The 20875-nt window shown below is 42.4% G+C and overlaps 1 protein-coding gene across 3 annotated transcripts in view; it reads right to left on the bottom strand.

The window, feature by feature from the left end:
* alk (ALK receptor tyrosine kinase) overlaps positions 1-20098 on the bottom strand; it is a 344308-nt gene extending 324210 nt beyond the window's left edge. For 2 of the 3 annotated variants that reach the window (XM_069160956.1, XM_069160958.1), the window contains exon 1: positions 18509-20098. In XM_069160956.1, the coding sequence (XP_069017057.1) occupies positions 18509-19241 (733 nt within the window). In that variant the 5' untranslated portion in view covers positions 19242-20098. The remainder of the gene's footprint in view (positions 1-18508) is intronic. The other variant, XM_069160957.1, reaches the window with a different exon arrangement.
* Between the last annotated feature and the right edge of the window lie 777 nt (positions 20099-20875).

Here is a 20875-nt window from a genome sequence, read left to right as displayed (position 1 = left end):
AGACCTTTGGACAGTCCTCCTCAAATGTATCTACCAAGTCTGAAATTAAAACCGGGCCCTCGCCGATAGATCAGAACACTGACGTTTCGTGGTGCTGCAGAGAAATGCGAGCTCCTTTTCATCATCATTTCAACTCCTTTTAGTTGCAAATTTATGTTTGTTCCTGTGGAGTCATTAATGAGCTCTCTGCAGTAAATACTGCAAAGCTAAATGAGGATGGCTTCCTCATCAGTGAATAAAGTGTCTGGGGCAAAAGGAGAAGGAGTTAGACTGCGTTTCAAGATGCATCAAGTCAAAAGGCTGCCAGCGTCTACTTGTTAAAGGAAAAACACTGCCGTTCCTCCTCGGTCATTATCTCTATCTGGTCTCTCTTGCACGCCAGCCTTTTCCAAATAGGCCGGTGCCCTGACCACACGAGTGCTGCTCCGTGACCATGTCGAAGCCGTCACACTACATAGAACCACACCATCAATTCCAAGGCTGGGTCAGCGCTGGTAGTCCGTTGCGTGACTCGTCATTGCCGCAGGCAGACAGACGCAGTCACTCGTGTCATTTTACGATACCCCCGTGGTATTTCTGGCCAGAAAAGAAGATGAGCTGTGAGAACCGTACAGACGCCTTTGTGCAAAGCCAAATCTCCTGTGTCCCATTTTAGTCCGTGATACTTTGCAGCTTGATCCGTGTCACATTACGGCTATAAGATCTGCAAGTCAGAAAGATAAAGCGGAAACAAAAATGTCCAGGTTCACTAAGTTACCATTACATAATCTGTCCTCAAGCCTGTTTCTACTTTAGTTTCATTTCTTTTACCAAGCCAGGCTCAGGGCAGCTGCATTCACCATCTTCCCTGCGATAGTGCAATAGCCAAGCATTTTTATAATGAAATGCCTGTAAGGTGACAGATAAGGCCCCTCTCATACTTGTCAGTCAGCGACTTTGCCCGGTGGAAACTTGCAGCGTGAACCTGGAGTACATGACAGTTGAGTCAGGCTTTTCTTTAGAACAGCAGACGAGACTGAAAGATTGAATCGTATGTTTCTCAGTGCTTGTGCCACCACACTGAGATTACATATTGGCCAACTCAGAAACCCCGACACACACTCACCCCAAGTATCTAATATCACTTCGCGATAGATTTGACATTAGCACTGCAGCTGTCTTTTTTAGGAGGACCGTAAAAGGAAATAAGGTGGCTGACTTGAAAAGCCTGACCTCTATTTCTTGTTTTTTCCAGCTACAATTTGTTACCTTACTGTCTATGTGTGTAGTTAAAATAAAACGTTTGGCTGATCACACCTAGTTTGTGTCTAATTTACAGATGCACAGCAAAAGGCGGACAACAAAAGGCGGACTTTAAACATAATTGGACTGACAAACTGATGCTTGTTTAGCTGATGAGAATCCCTGCACAGTTGCAGAGCTTCAGCAGTGTCCACCCACGGGGATTCCTTGTATCATGGCGAATTCCTTCCAAGCAAGACGGGTCTGATATCCAGCGTGTTTGCGGGTCAGCAAAACCTTCCCATTTGTGATAAGCTAAACTCTGCATGGTAAGAGGCAGCAGTGCCACCCACTGAGTCAATTATTCCTGTCGCCCAGCCTGGCTGTCAGCAGCGCTACGTAGTTTTGCGTAACGTTATGTTGTTTTTCTGCTTGGCACCAGAAGAACAAGGTCACGTCGCAGTTTTAGTACATGTTTGAAAAGGTGTGTCAAGGGAGGACGCTGAGACCAGGGCCGTGGCTGGATTTTATGGACTCGAGCATTGCAAGGTCAACCTGATGTCATCCAGCTGGCACTGAGCAGAAAAAAAAAATAAAAAAATCTGAAGTGCTGATTATTTGTTTTGTTTTTTTCTCCCATGTTGCGCTGCGGATATGGCTGCTAGCTGCTGGCTCCAGCTCACTGTTCTAGCAAAGATCAGACAAAGGAGGAGCAGGCTTTGTGTTTGTCTGAAGGCACCCCGGTGCTCCCCGGTGGACATGCGCACGTGAATGTGTGCACATACACAAACACACGTGTGCATGCACACAGAATTACGCGTTACGAACGGAAGACAATTCCCTCACATGCATGTGCAAACATGACCGAGTTGCATATGTACAAACACAAACACAATCGAAACGCCGAAGTCAGAAGACAAGAGATGGGAATAAAATGTCTTTCAGCCCTGCACCACAGACCAAAGCAGAATGCACTGCAAGCCTCATGGCCAACCAATTTTTCCAATACATTTTTCAGTTGAAACTGTCCACCGAAGTCCACCATTATAATAATTATGATCAGAGAACATGCTGGTGGTAAATGGAGACACTGTGTCTGCTAATACCGGTTGCACAATGAGGTTAGCACTCAAAGGACCTGTGCAAAGAGGCACATAACCTAAAAATGACACATTTCTTGGTGAAGGTCAGGACCCCTCAGGTAACAGGAAGAGAACCTGACATGTTATATATACACAAGGCGAATGTAGAAGGAAAGTGGATGAAATCAGCCTCGTCATCGGTCCTTGAATGTCCAAGTGAATAAATTGAGGCAGAAACGACAACACTGAAAGTGCAGAGAGATGTGTGGAGGATGATAAAACCAGTTGGAAGGAAAATAAATATTAAACTCACAATATTGTGAAATCTTAATGGACTGGATCCAAATTGGAAACATACTTGGGGAGAGGTTTTGTTTTGTTTTCAGGTCTATGGTAATACTTAAATGACATTGAAGTAGATATTGGTTACTTTAATAATTATTCTTCTGTACACAGTGACCATGAACCGATTCCCTGTTGCTGTGACTGCACTGAGAAACGGGGACAGAATCTATAATCCTTCTGTGGAAGGACACGTTACACATTGTAGAATGAAGACGAACCTAAATCGACTCTCCAGAGTCAGAGGTAAGTTGGTCTTTAGTACAAAACTATATATTCATGTTTTATTGTTGCATAACCGCCAAAGATATCAACTTTATTTGGCTAATTACAATTGCTTAAGCCTCATCTTAGCTTCAGATGAATTTCACAAAGTTTATCAGGAACAAACATTTAACACTATGAACCCTTGGCTATAATATTAGATATTAAATATATTTTTGTATAATTGTGTCGAGGAGATTGTCTAGGAGCTGACAATACCCGAACCATGTTTGCGGGACAATGTATGATTCAGCAATTTGACAATAAATGATGTGCTTTGTTCTTAAAGGAAAATAAATGTCATGAATGACTCCGGCTGGCAAGGAGCCCAAACCAGGGACTCACACTCACACTGTGATACGTGTTAATAACTCAGTCGTAGTGTAGACCCACAGATACATGAATATTACCATTAGTTTGTCATACAACGTTGGATGTAATGTCAGCCCTATGTTGGAGACAGTGCAGAACTCAGCTGTGTTTTCAAAACTGGATTAGCTAACAAAAAAAAATAAATAAATAAATAAAAAACGCTTCGTCATACAGAGAAACGACGGATATCATCAGGAAGGGTGTTCTGCTGTTTATTTTGATATGCGGTACGTTATGAAGCGACTGGGACTTCATCATTATTGATTATTATTGGGTGGAGATGGACGCAGTGCTTCATACAGAGTGTAACGACGACGCAACGTTAACTTCGATTGTCTGCGCAAGGCTTCATCTCACAGACGAGGCACCAACATTTGTGTTGGGATGAATAATCGCAGCGAGGATCAAATTTGAACGCACTCAGTAATAATTTAGCAGAGGCTAACATCATCTGACATTCAAAAATAGAAAAACACCGAATCCTACATTTCCCACAATGCAACTTGATCACACGCCACACTCTTCACTTGACACACAAGCCTGCTGTTAAAACGTTGCAGTCTCCGGGACAAATAGATAACCTTGATGGCATTAACCAAATGTGCTTTATCCAGCAGTATTGAGAACAAAGACCTTCCTAAATTACTCTTCTTGAATTTTTCACTATCTGATGTGCCTCGGTGGCGAGCATGAGAGACTTTTGCTAAGCAAAACCAAACTGGAATGATTTATATGCCCACAAGCAAAAGCACAGGAGAGCAGAAGTTGAGTCTTCATCAAACTTTTCCACTCCTCTCTGCTCCAGCTGAGAAGATAAGCCGTCTCGAGGCGTTTGTGAGCTCAAAAACAGCACCGGCACCACTCTGTATTCATTTCCACCGATCTCAGCAGCTGAACAAGTTGTGCTTGCATCCCTTGAGCCAGTCCAGGCCACCGAGCATGCCGGGGCTTCGATAACTCACAAACAGTGTCTGTCACGGCACTGACGCGCCGTCTGCTCATCACTGTCTGTACGTCACCCAAACACAAACACAAACACCCGTCCACGTCACAGGAGCAGTGAGGGCGAGCGCAAAATCTGGGCACAATTCACTTTTACAATGTCCGATCGGAGAGGTACAGAGTCGGTGGAGATGCGGGGGAGGTTACAAGGGATAAGTGGGTTCAGTGAGAAACTGCTCTTCCTCGCCCTTTCATGGCGAATCATATCCCATTAAGTGGGTTTTGTCCTGTGATGAGGATGCTGCTGGCACTCCTCAACAATCCCATTAGAGATCATAAAGGGAGCTGGGGATGTGGCCTGAGAGCACTCACACAGCTCCTCGAAGGCTGCCAGACTTCTTGCGTATGGTAACTGCGCCACATCTGTTAATGGCTTTTTAACTCCAGGTGGATGTTTGGAGTTTTAACTTCAGACTCTGTGTTCCCCGTTGATGCCCCATGCTGACTGGTTAGCGTCACACAGACTGGTTTGATTCAGCTCATATGTGAATCTGGCTTAAAATGTGTGAAAACCAAGGACAATGTGACAACAGAGAAAAGCTTAGTGGTCATGCTTCACTGGACTGGAAAGACAACGGGTGTGTTATGCTGTCTTTAAGAGGCTTCCTTCTCCCCCTCCTTCATACATCTTCCTTTAATTTTATTTTTGTCCTGCGATCTTGCCAGTTGACTGAATAATCCAAGAAATAAAATAAGATGCTTGAAAGACTCCCTATTGGGAAATACAACACCATCCTATCCGGCTGTGTATTTCAAAACTATACTCACGAACACTGCACTAATCAATATTTCTATATTGTACTCCATTAAATCGTGAATGGGGTCACTTGTCGTGATGAACCCAGAAAATATTAACACCCACCACCGATGCAGTTCCTGCTGGTGAACAGACTGGAACACTAAGCAGCTACAGAGACGCATATTTCCCAGAGGAGTTGGTGAAGACCAAAATACAACTACAAGGAGAGTGAAATACTGCACACACATTTTTCAGATCACCAGAAACATGACCCCATTGGTCCTGTGTGCAAGCAGCTTAATACAACCCACAGTTATGTACTAAAGTTAAGCGACCTCTAGATGACGTTTATACTATCCAAGTTTTTTTTTTTTTTTAAACTGCCTTTACTGTTGCCATGATGACAAAAGGTTGCATAACTTTAAGGAAGTCGTAACTTTAACACACACATCGCTTCATGTCATCATAATCCAAACCCTTATATTTCCCTAAATCTCACCACGTGGGTCCCGTGGGTCATATTTGACAGCTGGAAGAATCAACCTACATGCATACATCCTTAAGGGTTGGGGAACTTATTGTTTTCGGATAGATGTACAGAGGTACATCTTTTCGGACAACTTGCCAACAGTTTTCCGCTTGGTCTGGTGCCTCCTAGTGGCCAATAAAATAAATCAAATGAAGTAAAATAATCTATGTTGCATCCATTGTTAAGAATACACAGCTGTACAGCCATGCATATCGGTGCCTTTCATGATAATTAATTTCAAAATTTTACTGACGAGAAAATCAATACATGCTTTGGGCAAACAAACATGAATGCTTTTAAGTGGGAGTCAACTGTACGATAACTGCATCTGAAAATTATATTTACTTTGTACCATAAAAAAAATGCATACATGGGTCGACATGATACAACTTTAGTTTAATGCGATCCAATACTGTAGCCCTCAAGACTTCAATTACTGCCACTGGTTGATTTATATTTAAAGAATGCTGGGGAGGAGTTGATAGAACTCGCTGGCCAAGTTAAGTCCTCATTTTTTATGTAGTACCAGATATATTTATAATTAATTTTGATTTGTGGCACTGTAGAAGCACAGAAGGGGGAAATGTACATCCAATTCATTACCATGCCTCATAGAAGATGACAACTTGCTTACAAAGGTATAAAAAAAATAAATAAATAAAAAAGTAGTAAATTGGGACTGTGCTGGTGTCCTGGCATTTAAATTGGCAAACACAAACAAAAAGCAGATATACACATACGGTAGAGTGAGCTGAACTTCCAGAAAAGTATGACCACTCATTTATGCACAGCATTTACTTCTCTCATTATGGTAGTGGAACATCTCAAGGGGGCTGTGAGCTTCACATTCACTTTGTGTACAGTATGTATTCCTCTCCTCACCTAGCTTTGAGCTAAACTCCTGCGCCAAGGCCTCTTCTAAGCATCACCATTAATCAAACAGGCAGCTCTCGTTTTTTTTTTTTTTTTTTTTCTTCTTTTTAAGGAACAAGCAAGTGGCATAAATAACTAAAACATCAGGGGAAAGAGAGGGGGAAAAGACAGTGCTGAATAAGAAGTGAAAAAGGAAATCACAGCCAAAGTCACCTTCAGTCCAGCTAATTTACAAAACAGTGACACAAGCATTAACTACAATCAGGGTGATTAATATAGTAAAAGGCATTAGCCGCTGTTTACATTGTACAAGGTGTTTATCTGTAGCTCCCAATTTGGCTTGGTCTTCACGTTTTTCATATTTTATTTTAAGTATGGCTACAGAATGATAACAGCTTGTGTTTTGTGGGCAACAGTTGCGCTCCCTGAGCTCTTGAGATGGAGCCAGCGAATGCGAGGCCTGACTCTCAGGCTGTACATTTCGCCAGCTAAGGTGGCCAAATTAATGATTTCTTCACTTCTTTTAAGTCGAGAAGAATCAGCCGTCTAATTACGCAGACAGCAGCCCTGTTCAGGTTCAGGGGGCATCTCATTAAAATGCATTAATTTTAAACCATCTACACTGGACATGGGGACCCTGAATTGCTGTTTTCTTAACTCGGGGCCATTGGAAGAAAAACTGCCATGTTTCCAATACTTCATGTGGGTCTTCATTTGAATACAGCATGGAAATGTGTGTGTGTGTGTGGTAATAATATCATTGCACTGATTTTTGAGCAAACGTCTCATCATTCACTTGTAAGGAGGAATGATTCAACTCATCCCAGCTTGAGTGGAGAGCTGTGGCAGGGCAGGTTCTTCCTTTTTCATTTTGAAATCGCTTTGTCCTCTAAACATTGCATCTCCAACCAACTGTGTCCTGAAATGCAGCCTAGTTAGGAGCTAACATTGAGACACACGCGCTTGATCATGCTCAGCGTAACCTCGTATCGATCAGCTGGGCAAGGTCTCGTAAGTCCGTCGGGGTGTCACAACATGCTGCCAGCTCCTTGAGTGAATTGATCACAGAAATGCATAAATAATAAAGTGACGTGTCATTCTAACTTCCAATTGATTTTCCCGTTAGCAGCTGATTGATACAAGCTTTAAATGTCAGGAGTCCCATTGATTGCCGCGTCTCCAAGTACTCAGTCGCATTGTCATGTCACATTTCCTGTGGCACTGCAGCTTTCCACCTGGAAGGACTAAATTAAAGGTCAACAGGTGCACTGTGTCATTGAGGTGCATTTCAGCTGCTTTCCCACCACGGTTATTACACACACACACACACTCCTCTAATTCAATTCAACTGAGAATGATACTACTCGTACTTCATCACACAAAAAGCCAGAATTCGTCCCTCTTGTTCCAATGATTGACAAAATCTCAAACCACAGGAGACTATGAAATGCAAGGGATTATGGGTGTATGAAGGCAGATAAAACAGTAAAGATGGGAAAATGTGGACATTGCCAAATCTTTTGCTGTTTTACAACATTTCAAATATATTATTTTTGACTTTTGTATTGTTTTTTATAAATAGTATTAGGTGTATTACATGACAACAGTGCAGGATAGATGTTGTGTATTTCATTAACAGTGTTGTGCGGTAACATTAGCTAGATTTCCCTTTCCAGTTCAACTCGGAGCACGCAATACACCCGCCAATCAACGAGAGGATACCGTATCAGTGTCACATTTTGCTTTGCCTGGGCGTGAAAAGTAGACAAATGTATGACCAGGGTTGAAGAAGGCGGTCGTGACGGAGGTCATGTGACAAAGTACAAAAAGCGCGAATGTCCAGAGGGTGGAGGACTTCCGGGAGTGGCTGAAAAGACTGACCACAGAATTTTCACTCGGATGACTGGCGTTTAAGTCTGTGGGAAAGCAAAAGTCTACATAGATTTATTGTGCAAAATAAATTGAGGTGTACAAAACGGGGGGGGGGGGGGGGGGGGGGGGGGGGCCTCTACGCAAACGTTAGCCACATTGCTATACATTCAGGAATGACTTTGTGGGTGGGTAACAACAAATCTGAGGTCAGAACTTCTGGACTGCTATGTGCAGAGCTCGCTGCGGGACGGACAGAAAATCCTTTCAAATTGTGGGACTTCCGGCTGGTTGAACCGTAGTGTCCCCTTTCATTGTTCTACACCTCTTCAACACAAAAGGTGTCACATGCCGGTTTGGAGGATTTGGAGATGTGTTAAGGCTCACCTGACCGAGGTGTGCCATTTAAGTTAAAATCATAACTTGGTTGTCACATTATTTTTCCCAGCTGAGTGATTAGTTAAGTAATGCCAATACTTTTTCTGTACGTACTGTACAGTAGTTGGTCAAATATACTCTTGTTTCATTATTGATGCTTCCTCTCTATTTGGGTCATTTGACTATACTTTGGACTAAAAAAAAAAATCTATGCACTGCAATTAATGGCCGTTTTCATCATTGATTAATCTGGTATGCATTTGTAGATCAAATACACTATTCTATCATGTCCCCGCTTATGATGGGCAAGACGAAAGGAGGACACTCTGCACGTATACAGGCTACTCTGGACGTGTCACAGGGTTAACATATACAGTGTTTTGAAAACGTATTCAAGCTCTAACGATTTCTCTAATTGTTATGTGTATCTCATACTAATCTGTCAGATCTTCAAAGTCTAATACAAACAAAGAAAAGCTGAGTCAACACAAAGTGCACGTTTTAAATGATAATTGTATTCACTGAAGCAAAAGGGTTATTCAATACCTAAATCACCGAAGTGAAAAATGAATGGTCCCGACCTGCACTTAATGGCTAGCTGCGCCTTGCCCGTTGTTCCCAGACCCAAATTGACTGTGTGAATACACGAGTCTGAAATGCTCCTGTGGGAATCGTCTCCAGTCATTGTATCCTAATGGGGAGTTCATTTTGAAACTACTGAAGCATCCTTTTACCAGTCGACATCGACCACCATATGTGCTGGAACCGTCCGAGACTTGACTAACAAAAATGCTTCAGGTGACTTCAGTGTTCAGTGCATGGCCGAAAGCTGGTCGTTGATTGAAACATTAATGCGAACAGGGGTTTCCATACTTTAAGCACAGCAAAGAATAATAAAACAGAGAGTCTGGTGGAGCCAAGCTAAGTTCTGCCATCAGCAGCAGCAACTGTAACCAAAAACCAAAAGTCTCTGACATTACTGTCGTGGGAGGTGTGCAAGCATGAACTGTTCTTTTCAGGTCCGGCCACAGCATCTCAACGGGGTTAGGGTTCATATATTCAAGGCCACGGCTGAACTTTATTTCACTCCTTTTGAGCCATTCAAAAGGCCTGCAGTTCTTTGGTTGTTTACCTTTGATCTTTTGATCTTCTGTGACTTCCCGGATGAATCATTGCCAGACGCTTGAAGGAATCTTGAAATGTTGGCCACCTCTGGCTTTCAGCATTGTTGTGGATCTGAGGAGTCCCTTAGCCTCAGAAACAGCTTCATAAGCTCTCACAGACTTCTGTATTTCTATCATCTTCTTCATCCCTTTAAAAATGTCTTTTGATTTAGACATGGCGTGCTTCTGGGGAGGTCTTTAGGCCAACTTGATGTTTCTGAAAATGGTTTATTTAAGTGATGATTTCATGGCGGAGGGCTTGCAGTAATCAGGTCTGTGTGTGTCTGGTCCAGCTGCAACCAGTCATGAATGCAGCATGCTAAATTTTTTTGATTTAGTAACTAAGAATGTGAATACTTTTTCACACAGGCCCAGTTGGTATTAGATGACATTTTTGTGCAATACATATATTAAAATGTGTATGTTACGTTTACTCAGGTTCCCTTTGTTATACAAATGCAATTCTGTTTGAAGAACTGACACAGTGGATTTCGAGATGTACACACAAACAGAGGAAATTAAGAGGAAGTCAAATCCGTTTTCACAGCACTGTACAGGCTCACAACCCACCGATCCAATTGTTGAATACGTGGTCATTTTCACACATCGTTTCCAAATAAATCAGCCAGTAGGGGTCTACTATACCTAATAGGCAAACTCCACCTACTACCAGGCCAGAAAGTTACATTCATGGTGACCTCTAGTGGCCGCACTAATTACACACGCGCACGGGAGTAAAGGAAGAAGTCAGGGGACATAAAGCATAAAGAGCGACAAAGTCCACAAATGGAGGCTCATTGGGGTGAATGGAAGGTTCAAACTGCTGTTTGTGTCCCCTTTCATGTCGTTTGTGAAAACAAAAGTCAAATTAAGTTAACTTGCAAGTAACTTATTCCAACACAAACTATCATCTTTTACACATCTGAACCAAGCAGTTTCTGTGCCTAAACCAAACCAAACAGTGGCAAACTCAAAACACGTGTTTATGATTGTAACCATGAAGCTGAAGGTCTGGTACTCCTTCCACTCATAGATCACTTATGATGGCCTTTGGAACCTCCAGTTTAGTTGGCCCCTGACAGCCCATATATTTCGAGCAAAAGTGTGATGATAACTGCCTTTGATAACATAAATAATTTGATAACAGACCAAGCAAATGTACAACCGTTCACGCTCACACCAATGGGCCAATTCACCAAACCGGTATGTTGATATGCCTTGTAAAAAGTTACAGTGCTGATCATCAAAACATCACAACAACTTTTCAAAGTGTATGTTTGAAACAAACAAAACAAAAAGTGCAGGAACTATCTAGCAAAGTATTTTATTATTAGTTAATTTCCTGATTCATTTTAGATTTGTCACTTAAATGCTTTGTCTATAAAGTAAAAGAAAAGGGAACATTCCCTCGAGATCCTTAAACCCAAGTGAGCATTTTAAATACTTTGTTTAAACCAAAACTCAAATACATTCAGCTTACTGTAACATATAACAATGAAAAAGCCAACATTCACATTTTTTTAACCTGGATTTCAAAAATTAAGTTCCTAATTATTTTAGGTGTAATGAGTGGGTCTGCTAGTTCGTATGCCCCCCACTTTTACCTTGTTGTTTTCCAATGAAGGCCTTTAAATGTATCTTAAACTACAAAGTGAATGGAAAAACAACAAAACAGTTGAGATAATGATAACAAACCGCAAAGTCATGATGAATCATGATCAAATTAATTGAAGTAGGAGTGTATCTGTGCTTTCTCATTAACAAGTTATGATTATGCATGGTGCAGAAGGTTTTTTTTAATTTTTATAAAGCAACCAACTCAACTATTCTGAAGCATAGCTCCTTCTCTTTCTCGCACTCTAAGTACAACTTCTCTTGAGGCTACCATGAGAGCTACTTTGTCAGGAGACAAGGGAAAAGCAGTTAGGATGCGGAAAATTCAAAGTTTTTTCATCTTTCAAGAAGAAACCTCTTCTAAAAAGGGCCACAAGCAACATACGGTAAACAACGTACCAAGCGTGTAATGTAACTTTATAAATTTGCTGTTGACTTTTTTTTTTTTTTATGATTCAGAAGAAATTGCTGTATTTGCCTGACAGCAAAAACATCCCCACACGAGGATTCAGTTTTTAAGCCTCTCAAAGGAAGACTGGGGATGCTCAATAGAAAATCATAAGAGTGTGTGTTTGCATTTGGGGCAGAGCTCGGGGGCAAACATGGGAAGGATAACGTACAAAGTTGCTTCTCTCAAGTGTGATGGTAGCAGTCTTTTACTTCAGGGCTTTAGTCAGATACCGTTAAGCGTGTTTATGAAGACACTCTTTGCTAATGGTGCGCCGAGAAACATCAGCATCTCAACGAGCTCAGCGGTATACTGCAGGTTAATGAAGCAGGGGTCCCCGCTTCCTCCAACTTCCGATGCTGCAATCATTTAATGGTTCTTTTGCAACCTATTTATGGCACCGCTTGGTGAACATAACAGAGGTTAATAAAGTAGAGGTCAACTCTTTATCACACCTGCCGAGCATTGTTTTCCTCTCTCTTATACTATTACTCATGGAAGCATTTCTCATTAATGGTGTCCCCCATAGGGCCCATAAGGCGAGTAAGTATAAATGCACAGTGTAGAGTTTAATGCCTTGATTCCCACAGGCACTCTTGCCTGATTGTCAAATTATTCCGGGTGCCATGGCGGGTACTTATTTAATGCTAATAGCCAGCGTCTTACTGGAGGCTGAAAAAACAAGTGTAGTACGTACATTAAACAGAAAAATGCCAAACATTAGCAAGTCAGGGGTGCAAAACAGCTGAAAGAGGGAGACAATACACACTGGAACCTTGAGTCGAGTCGTTTTGTATGGAGGAGGGAGCGCGTGACACTGGCAGGAGGAAGCATGTATTGCAGGCCCGGAAAAGAATGGAGGGACGACAGGTGTGCGTGCGTGTGCGTGTGCGTGTTTGCGTGTGAGGTCTTTAAGGCTTGTGTCGCCGTGCATCAACAGCGATTAAACACGTTGTGCCTTGTAATAATCGCTTATGACAATAACTGCGACTCTGCAAACATGTAGGAGAGTAATCTAGCAGAAAGCATTGGGCATACATTGTGAGGCTTATGGAGTCGGTAAAGCCCACCTGTGAAGCGTGCCGCGTAGATATCCGTCACGCTTTACTCGTGCAAATTTACTTTCTTCCTTTCTGAAGATACAGAAGCCGGTTATGCCAAGAACACTTTCCAGAATCATCATAAATCACGACTTAATAAACGTGCACAACTGCACACAAAAGAGTTGTAGCAGGGTTTTCCCACACACCTTCCAGCAAGCTGCAGCTGAATCCGGTGCCACCGAGCTCGAAGACATCAAATTTACCCAAACATACAACATATTCAGACTGGCGGTGTATGGTCAACCTGTTAAGGTTACTGTGATAAAAGGTGGGCCATCACCATGACAACTAAACTGTGACATTTGTCTCAAAGCTCCAAAAAAGTTTAAAAGTTGGTCTTGAATAAATATTATCTTGTCAAACATATTATATTCTCTTGGAAAAGAAAGAACCTTTCACACTGAAACCAAAATGATTTAATTAATTACACCCTTTTTTAAGGTTTTTAATCACTGTTTGCCTGAAGATGTGAATCTGGATAACATAAATATGCAGAACAACAATTATTTATAAACCACAATATCAAATTAAAGGCAGGGTACTCTAATCATTCTTTCACAGGTAACTAACACACACAGACAAAAATGAGGATTATCACGCTTTTATCATATTTGGGATGTTTACATATATGAGAAATACTGTTATCTAATTTACTGATTATTAAATGCAATTTGATTAAGTGTCAGAGATATAAAAAAAAAATGGAAATTGTAAAATTGTCAATCTGAAATTCCTGTAAATGTAATTCACTTTAAATGAATTTATACATGTTGGGGAAACAGCCTTTTTACTGCAGTCATTGAGATTTGATTAGTTGCAAATTTTTAAATGAACTCTTGCAGAAAGACTCTGTTTCCAAGTCGCACCATAAGACCATAATTCCTTTAGTATTTGTTGTAAAGTTTGTAAAGTAAGTTACATAGTTATTCATTAATTACTTCAGAAATCAGCTGCTCCTTAACGTGGCCAAGACCAGAGAGATGGCGGTCGACTTCAGGAGGAAGATGACGGCTCCACAACCGCTGAGAGTTCTGGGAGAGGAGGTGGACATGGTTGAGGAGTACAAGTACCTGGTGTCTCCATCGACAACAGACTGAACTGGAAGACCAACATCAACGCTGTCTACAAGAAGGGGATGAGTCGACTCTTTTTCTTGAGGAAACTTCGATCCTTCAATGTGTGCAGCGAGATGTTGGAGATGTTCTACCAGTCTGTTGTGGCCAGTGCATTGTACTTCACTGTGGTCTGCTGGGGGGGCAGCATTGGAGCCGGTGACACCAACAGACTTAACAAACTGGTTAAGAAGGCCGGCTCCATCATCGGCTACAATCTGGATAGTCTGGAAAAGGTGGTGGAGAGGAGGACGCTGAACAAACTATTATCCATATTGGATAATCCTGACCACCCTCTCCACCACCTGCTGCAGGGACAGCGGAGGACGTTCTCCAATAAACTCCTCCAGCTCCGCTGTCACAAGGACAGATACAGGAGATCATTCCTGCCGACTGCAATTAGACTGTACAATAATTCACCTCTGGCAAAATCCATCACATAACAATAACACTGTTGTCTGTGTTTCTTGGTTGTTTGTATATAATATATATATACTGTACTGTATATACTGTATATACTGTGCATTTTATATTTATATTTTATATTTTTTACTGCTATTGTACTGCTATTTTATTGCTTTTCTATTGTTCTATTATTATCTTGTTGCTTCTGTATGCTGCTGTAGTGAAAAAATGTCCCCTCGGGGATTAATAAAGTAACTACCTAACCTAATTAGGATCTGTTTTGAAGTAATACACAGAAAACCTGTAGACAGGCAGAAGGTATTATTCCATCAAAGGGGACTATCAGGCTGAAACCAACAGTTATCTTCAATATCAAAGCATCTGGTAATTAGTTTCTTGAACAACTGACAGATTGTTCAGTTTAAAAAATATATTAAAAAAAAAAACAAAAAAAAAACTGCCTGAGTTGAAACATTTCAGTTTTGTTCTGAGGATACAATAGTTAAAAACTATGAATCTATCAAATGTTCACGTAAGGAGCGAGCAGACAGCTTTTGGCATTTTGTTTTAAAAGAAAAATGATACCTCCAATGATTATCAAAATATCAAAATGTAGCCAATTCATTTTACGTCAGTACTTTACGACAGTTGGTCCCCTGCTGATGTATGTTTCAGTTTCATTGTATTCGAATTGATTACGCTGATATATTGATTACACTGATATCAATCAGCAGCATTCAGAAACCTAGATAAGAGGCATACATGCAACAGGGACCACTTTTCTTTCACTCCAGCTGATGTATTTGGGTTTCTCAAAACCTAAAGAGAAAGTGGATTTCTACACCTATAAAATAGGTAAATATAAAAAAAATCAAAAAAAGCTTCATTTTTACACGTACAAACATTTGCTACTTCAAAACCTCCATCATGACTGGGAGACTTGCTTCCTGCAGTAAGAGACAAATGAATCAGAGGGTACAAAAACTGTGCTGTCTTCATTGAATTCTCATTCAGCTCCTATATATCTCACCACTGAAGCTTCCTACAGGAAGTGTATCCTTGCTCCTTATAGCAGCTCACTTCCTTAACCATTAAATACGTGATCAAGTTTTAGGTTATATGAGGATAAAGGACGGAGGAGACATAAGAAAAGAGAAACGGTGATGGATGTCATAAACAATAGACAGGAGTCGATTAATTCTAGTTAGAGCTGCTCTCTTCTCACTCACACCTGTAAAAGTTGATGATTTATGCAAAAAGAGAAAAATCACATCTGGTTATCTTCTTTGCTGCTTCTAAAATGTATCTTATCTTTTGTTCCACGTCATAATCCAAGAGGCTGTCTTTGAAATGGTCTTTCTCTTCTCTCTGTTGAAAGGCTTGTGATTCATGTCACCAAAATGGCTGCAACACAGCACATTCAGAGAATAGTGGACACGATAAAGTCCTCAAATTTAAATGCTATTTTTAACAGCCCTCCAGAATGATACCTGGAGACTTTCACTGATCTGATATCTCCATCAGCTGGATGACACCTATTGTGACTGTTGGGAGAATAGAGCTGCTCTAATGTTGCGCAGCTGTTACCGGGAATGTTTGCCACTTTTTGGAGATGTCAAATCAGTGTTGGTGGTAAATTTTGTCAGTTGAGACGTAACATTCATCAATGCGTGATATATTGACACAGAAAGCCGAGTGATCATAGTGAGCCATGCTGGCAGTGCTTACATGTACCAGGATGCAGTGTGCCTGAGCTTCTGACGTCTAATCCATAAATCTTTCCAAAAACCTGGTTCCCTTTGCCAAGTCCCCCCTTTGATTGCACAAACTCAACAAAAAAAACAACAAACAACCAGAAGATAGTGCGGAGAAAACTTTCATGCACAGTAACGCTCACACTGCTCGATCAGACGAACAAAAACTGCAAACGCTGAAATTCATTGCAGAATTATTCCATTTCTTTTAGGGTCAAAGGGCAACCCGAGCATTGCTGTGAGCAACTACGTCGCTGCACATGCCAAATTAATCTATTGATGCATTTATTGCGTTAATCGACAGTAAATCATCAGTAGTGATTGGGTGTCTTCGTCAAAAGTTGGAACATTTTCGCTGTAAGATTGATTTAACATTTATGGATTGGTTAGGTATAAATGGACATAGAGGGCGAGAGCATTTCCCTGATTTTAACGAGAAAAGAGAAGAAAAGAAAAACAGGACATCATCTCCTGCTGGCTTCCCACCTGCAAACATGTGCACTGGGTGGATTACCTGCTGTGAGCCAACATATCCATGAAATGTGGGAACTCAACAGCAGTGTACTGATGTGGGTTCTTTTATCTTTTGGCACATAAAAAGACATGATTTCCCCTAAGGGTTAAATGGGTGAACCTCTGTTGTCATGGTTGCAACGATAACCGGCTGATTATTGAACGGGGACGTGGACAGCATAAGGTGAAGCAATCTCCTCGGTCAAAGTCTAATTTCTTGGTGACTCAACCTCACCCACATGGCCTCCACCCTCTGCAGATGTCACACTGTCCCTGCTGTTCTTACAGTCACACAGTAACACACACATCAGATCACTACTCTGTGCAACCACTCGGATCTGCCGCGGAGCTGCTGGAAGTTGTACGGTTGAGCGCTTCTCGCAAAAATGCCTCAATGATTGCAACTAGAAAGGAAGGACTCTAAAAAAAAAAAGTAAAGGAAAAAAACAAAAAACAATAAATGATGTCTTTATTAAGAACACCATATCAGCCCATGCCGGCTTCCCGCCTGCTAACACTACCAGCTGTGTTGTTGGACTCCCCGCTGGGAGCTGCAGGGGTAGTCCACTCGGGTATCAGATGAATGTGCGAGTGCGTGTTTGCGCGTGTGCATTTCTGCGTTAACAAACAGATGAAACACACGGATGTGTTTAATCTTAACCTGTCATTGCAACATATGTCAACAGAAATTATAATGCAGCGACACAAAATGCTTACATTGTATGCAAATATTGATTTTCTGTGTGTAATTGTATGTCTGCATGTGTTTCTAGCACACACACACACACACACATACACACACACACTCCTGCAGGGGGTTCAATCTACGAGCCTCGAGCTCAGCCCGTCTCTTCCTTGCTTTTGTCTGAACTATTCCGTAGCATTTTTCTGGGCCAGCCTCCCTCATCAAAGTGATTAAGCAATTACACTGATTGTGCCGATGCTCAGAAGAGCGAGGGAAGGACCCTCGAGTATTGAGTGCTAAAGCTTTCTTTGAGATAACGGCTTAATTTGTGCCTACTCAAAATAAAGCCTGTTTTCTTAAATTTCCAACCTTCCTTCACTACCGGTGGCTCGGGGGAATTGAGAAGGTATGGTGAAGAAGAAGCCAGTGGAAGTGAAGAAGTCCTGCTGTGGCCTTTTTTCCAGCTTCATTGCATTGTCGTCCTTTATGCAATATACACGCACGATATTAGGAGGAAACGGGGCCTCTCTTTACCATCTCAAAAGAGACTACAATAGAAGCCTCTAAAGATGCTGCACAGTCTCGGCATTAATCCCAACTGCAAATAATCAAAGAGTTTGGGAGTAAAATCAATATTCAGTTCCTCACTCAAAGCTGCTGTGGGCATCAATAATAAAACGGGAGTGTGGAGAGTCCTCTGGATCAGAGCAGCAGACCTAAATGTATGCATTTAGAGTTATTCCCCCTCTGACACACATAACATCGCCGACCCGAGTCATCATGTTCCCATAAGACTATTACCAATAGCACATCTTCCTTCATGCTGACATTTTATTGTACCTGCTCATTTCATAAAGCCAGCCAAAAAAAAAAAACCGCGCATACTGGATTCCACATCAAAAATTAATCACAGCAGAACTTAAATCACAACGAGTTGCATGCGTGGGTGTGTGAGGGAAAGAAAAAAAAAAAACGGTCAAAAAAAAGTGACATGAGGGGGGGAGGGGGGGGGGCAGGGGAGGGGGGCGACGACGACTCACCCCGGGAGGATATCTGGAGGTAGAGGCGGGGATCTGCAGCTCGTATGGCCGCTGTGTACCGATCCTCAATCGCGGGCACCTGCGCCTTTTTTTCGGGCATGAGCCTGACCCTGAGCCGGCCCCCCTCTGCGCCGAGCCACCACTCCAGAATGGTTGTGAGGTCCATTTCCAGGGTGAACACCGGGGCCTCCTCGTACACAGACAGCCCCCCGCACCCTGTCCTGACTATATCCTCTCCTATTTCCACCACAACTTGGTTGGATTTCCTGCTTGCTTTCGTCAAGCCCAATTTCAGAACTTTGGACAGCGGCCGCTTGTAGAAGAAGGGGAGCTGTCCATCAGCAGACGCGTTCCTCAGCGCCGAGTCTGTAACAGATCTGGGGTCCACAAAAGTAGATATGGTTTTCTGCAAAGGTATGCAGTGCATTTTCAAGTTTGCGCGTACTGTGTAACATCCGCTAAAAGTCTGGCAGTCCCCGTTCAGGGGTCTCTTTATGAACTCTGCCAGATAATAACGCAACAGTGAAGGAACTGCGAAGTCCACAGCCAGAGTTTTCCTCTTGATTCTCGAGTCTCTTTTGCCCCCGGTTTCCCCGCTGCTGCCGCCGTTGCTGATGTTGCTGAAGCCGGCGGAGGGGAGATCCATCCCTGCTGTGGTCCTTGACGAGGCGCAGTGCAGCCCGGTGAAAAATGCCGCAAAACAAACAAGCAAAAAGAATATCCTGGCGTTCATGGTTTAATAATTTGAGTGGCTCGTTTAGGAGAAGCGCCCGTTAATTCCACCGCTTACCGCTCCGCTCCCGTCACATATGCAGCGCAAAATCACAAAGTGCGAATCGATGATCCTGCTTGTCCTGCGCCTCGTCGCCGGTGCGCACCCGTGGCAAGAGGAAGGGAGCTGGGTTTTTTCTATTTTTTTTAATTTTTTTTATATTTGCTTGCCACTGCCTGCTGCTGTCCTCCCTTCTTCCAACGGAAAAAGTGCCATTCCTCCTTTCCGTTCCCCGCACCTCTAAGACAATGCTTTTTTTTAATCGCCGGTGCGAAGCCAGGGAGTCGCTCTCCGGGACGCTGATTGATATGCCGGTCGGGTCCGCTCCGGTGGCTTCCAAAGACTCCCTGTCTCCTGGCACAGTTGTGACGGCGGCACAAGTGGTCTCTCTGTCAGCAGCGGGATGCAGCGTCGCTCTATCCCCTCACAACTAAATCATGAATTCACAATGAGTTCGGAGAAACCGAGCGTCCATTAAAGTTTAAAAATCAAACCGGATCTTTCAGTCCTGCCTAATTGAAACCCCCACCGGCAGTCTCTCTGCTTGATTATATACTGAGGATTTCGGCGCCCGTTTGGTCCGAACTGGCAGCTCTAATAGCCTCCGTCATGCCTGCACATGCGGTAAAGTCATCCACACAACCATTTGACGTCAATATAAGCCGTTCTCTCGGAGTACGAGCCCCTTGTGGAAAAGCTCTGAGCAGTCGGCGCCGTTATGGACGCGTCTTCTGCGCCCTCAACGCATCCGTGACGGTGTCTGTATCTTTATTCAAATTAGAAAAATGCCCGGAGGTACAGCATAATAGCACCACACACTGTCTCCTGTGATTTTCTTTTATTTTTTTTATTTTTTTTTTCAATGAATCACCGAGCCATTTACGTGTCCGGAAATTGGATCGTATTGGATTAGTCGCACACTCCCGCTTGTGTGCAAATCAGATAGTTTCAGAGGGTCGGAGCCTACTTGGCTTTGGTATATCATTTTATATGCAGAGGGAAGTGCCTCCTTAAAGGATCTGGGAACTATCTGGCCATCTTAGTCCATTTGCCACATGTACTACCTACTTAATTGGGAATCAAGCGGTCAGGGGGGCACGAAGGGAGAAGGACTCTGAAAGTTGATCGGAGAAGACACTCGCTAGATGGCGTCAGCACATACTTCCTGATAATTCGACCTCTTCAGTTTCACTGGCAAACCCATTAATGGTCTAATTGCTGTGGAACTTTTTTTTTTTTACGCCGTCTCATTAGAGTCTTATCTGAGGAAGCGGATTGCGGCCGTATGTGAGATTTTTACATGAGTCATGTGTCTCCTGTTGTCAGATTTCAGAGAATAAAAGGAGATTTCTGGACTTACTGTTCAGACTGTAAAAGCAGCAAAGTTGGAGATAAAGCTGGAGTAGCCTTTAACTTTAAAATGTGGGGATTTTGGCAGATCATAACATGTGTAACCAACTTTTAAATTTAGGGTGGCCACTATTCTTGATTGCAGGCACATGTGTGAACAGGACATTCGTTACCAAAATGTTTACAATTAACAACAAAAAAAAGACATAAAAGGCTACATGGAGGCATTGATCTGACGGCAATAT

The sequence above is a fragment of the Embiotoca jacksoni genome, unplaced genomic scaffold (genome assembly GCF_022577435.1).
Source record: "Embiotoca jacksoni isolate LCO1_2020_lvr unplaced genomic scaffold, fEmbJac1.0.p SCAF_27, whole genome shotgun sequence".
NCBI lineage: Eukaryota > Metazoa > Chordata > Actinopteri > Embiotocidae > Embiotoca > Embiotoca jacksoni.
Note: the sequence above shows the minus strand (reverse complement) of the source record. Positions and strands in the feature narration are given on the sequence as shown.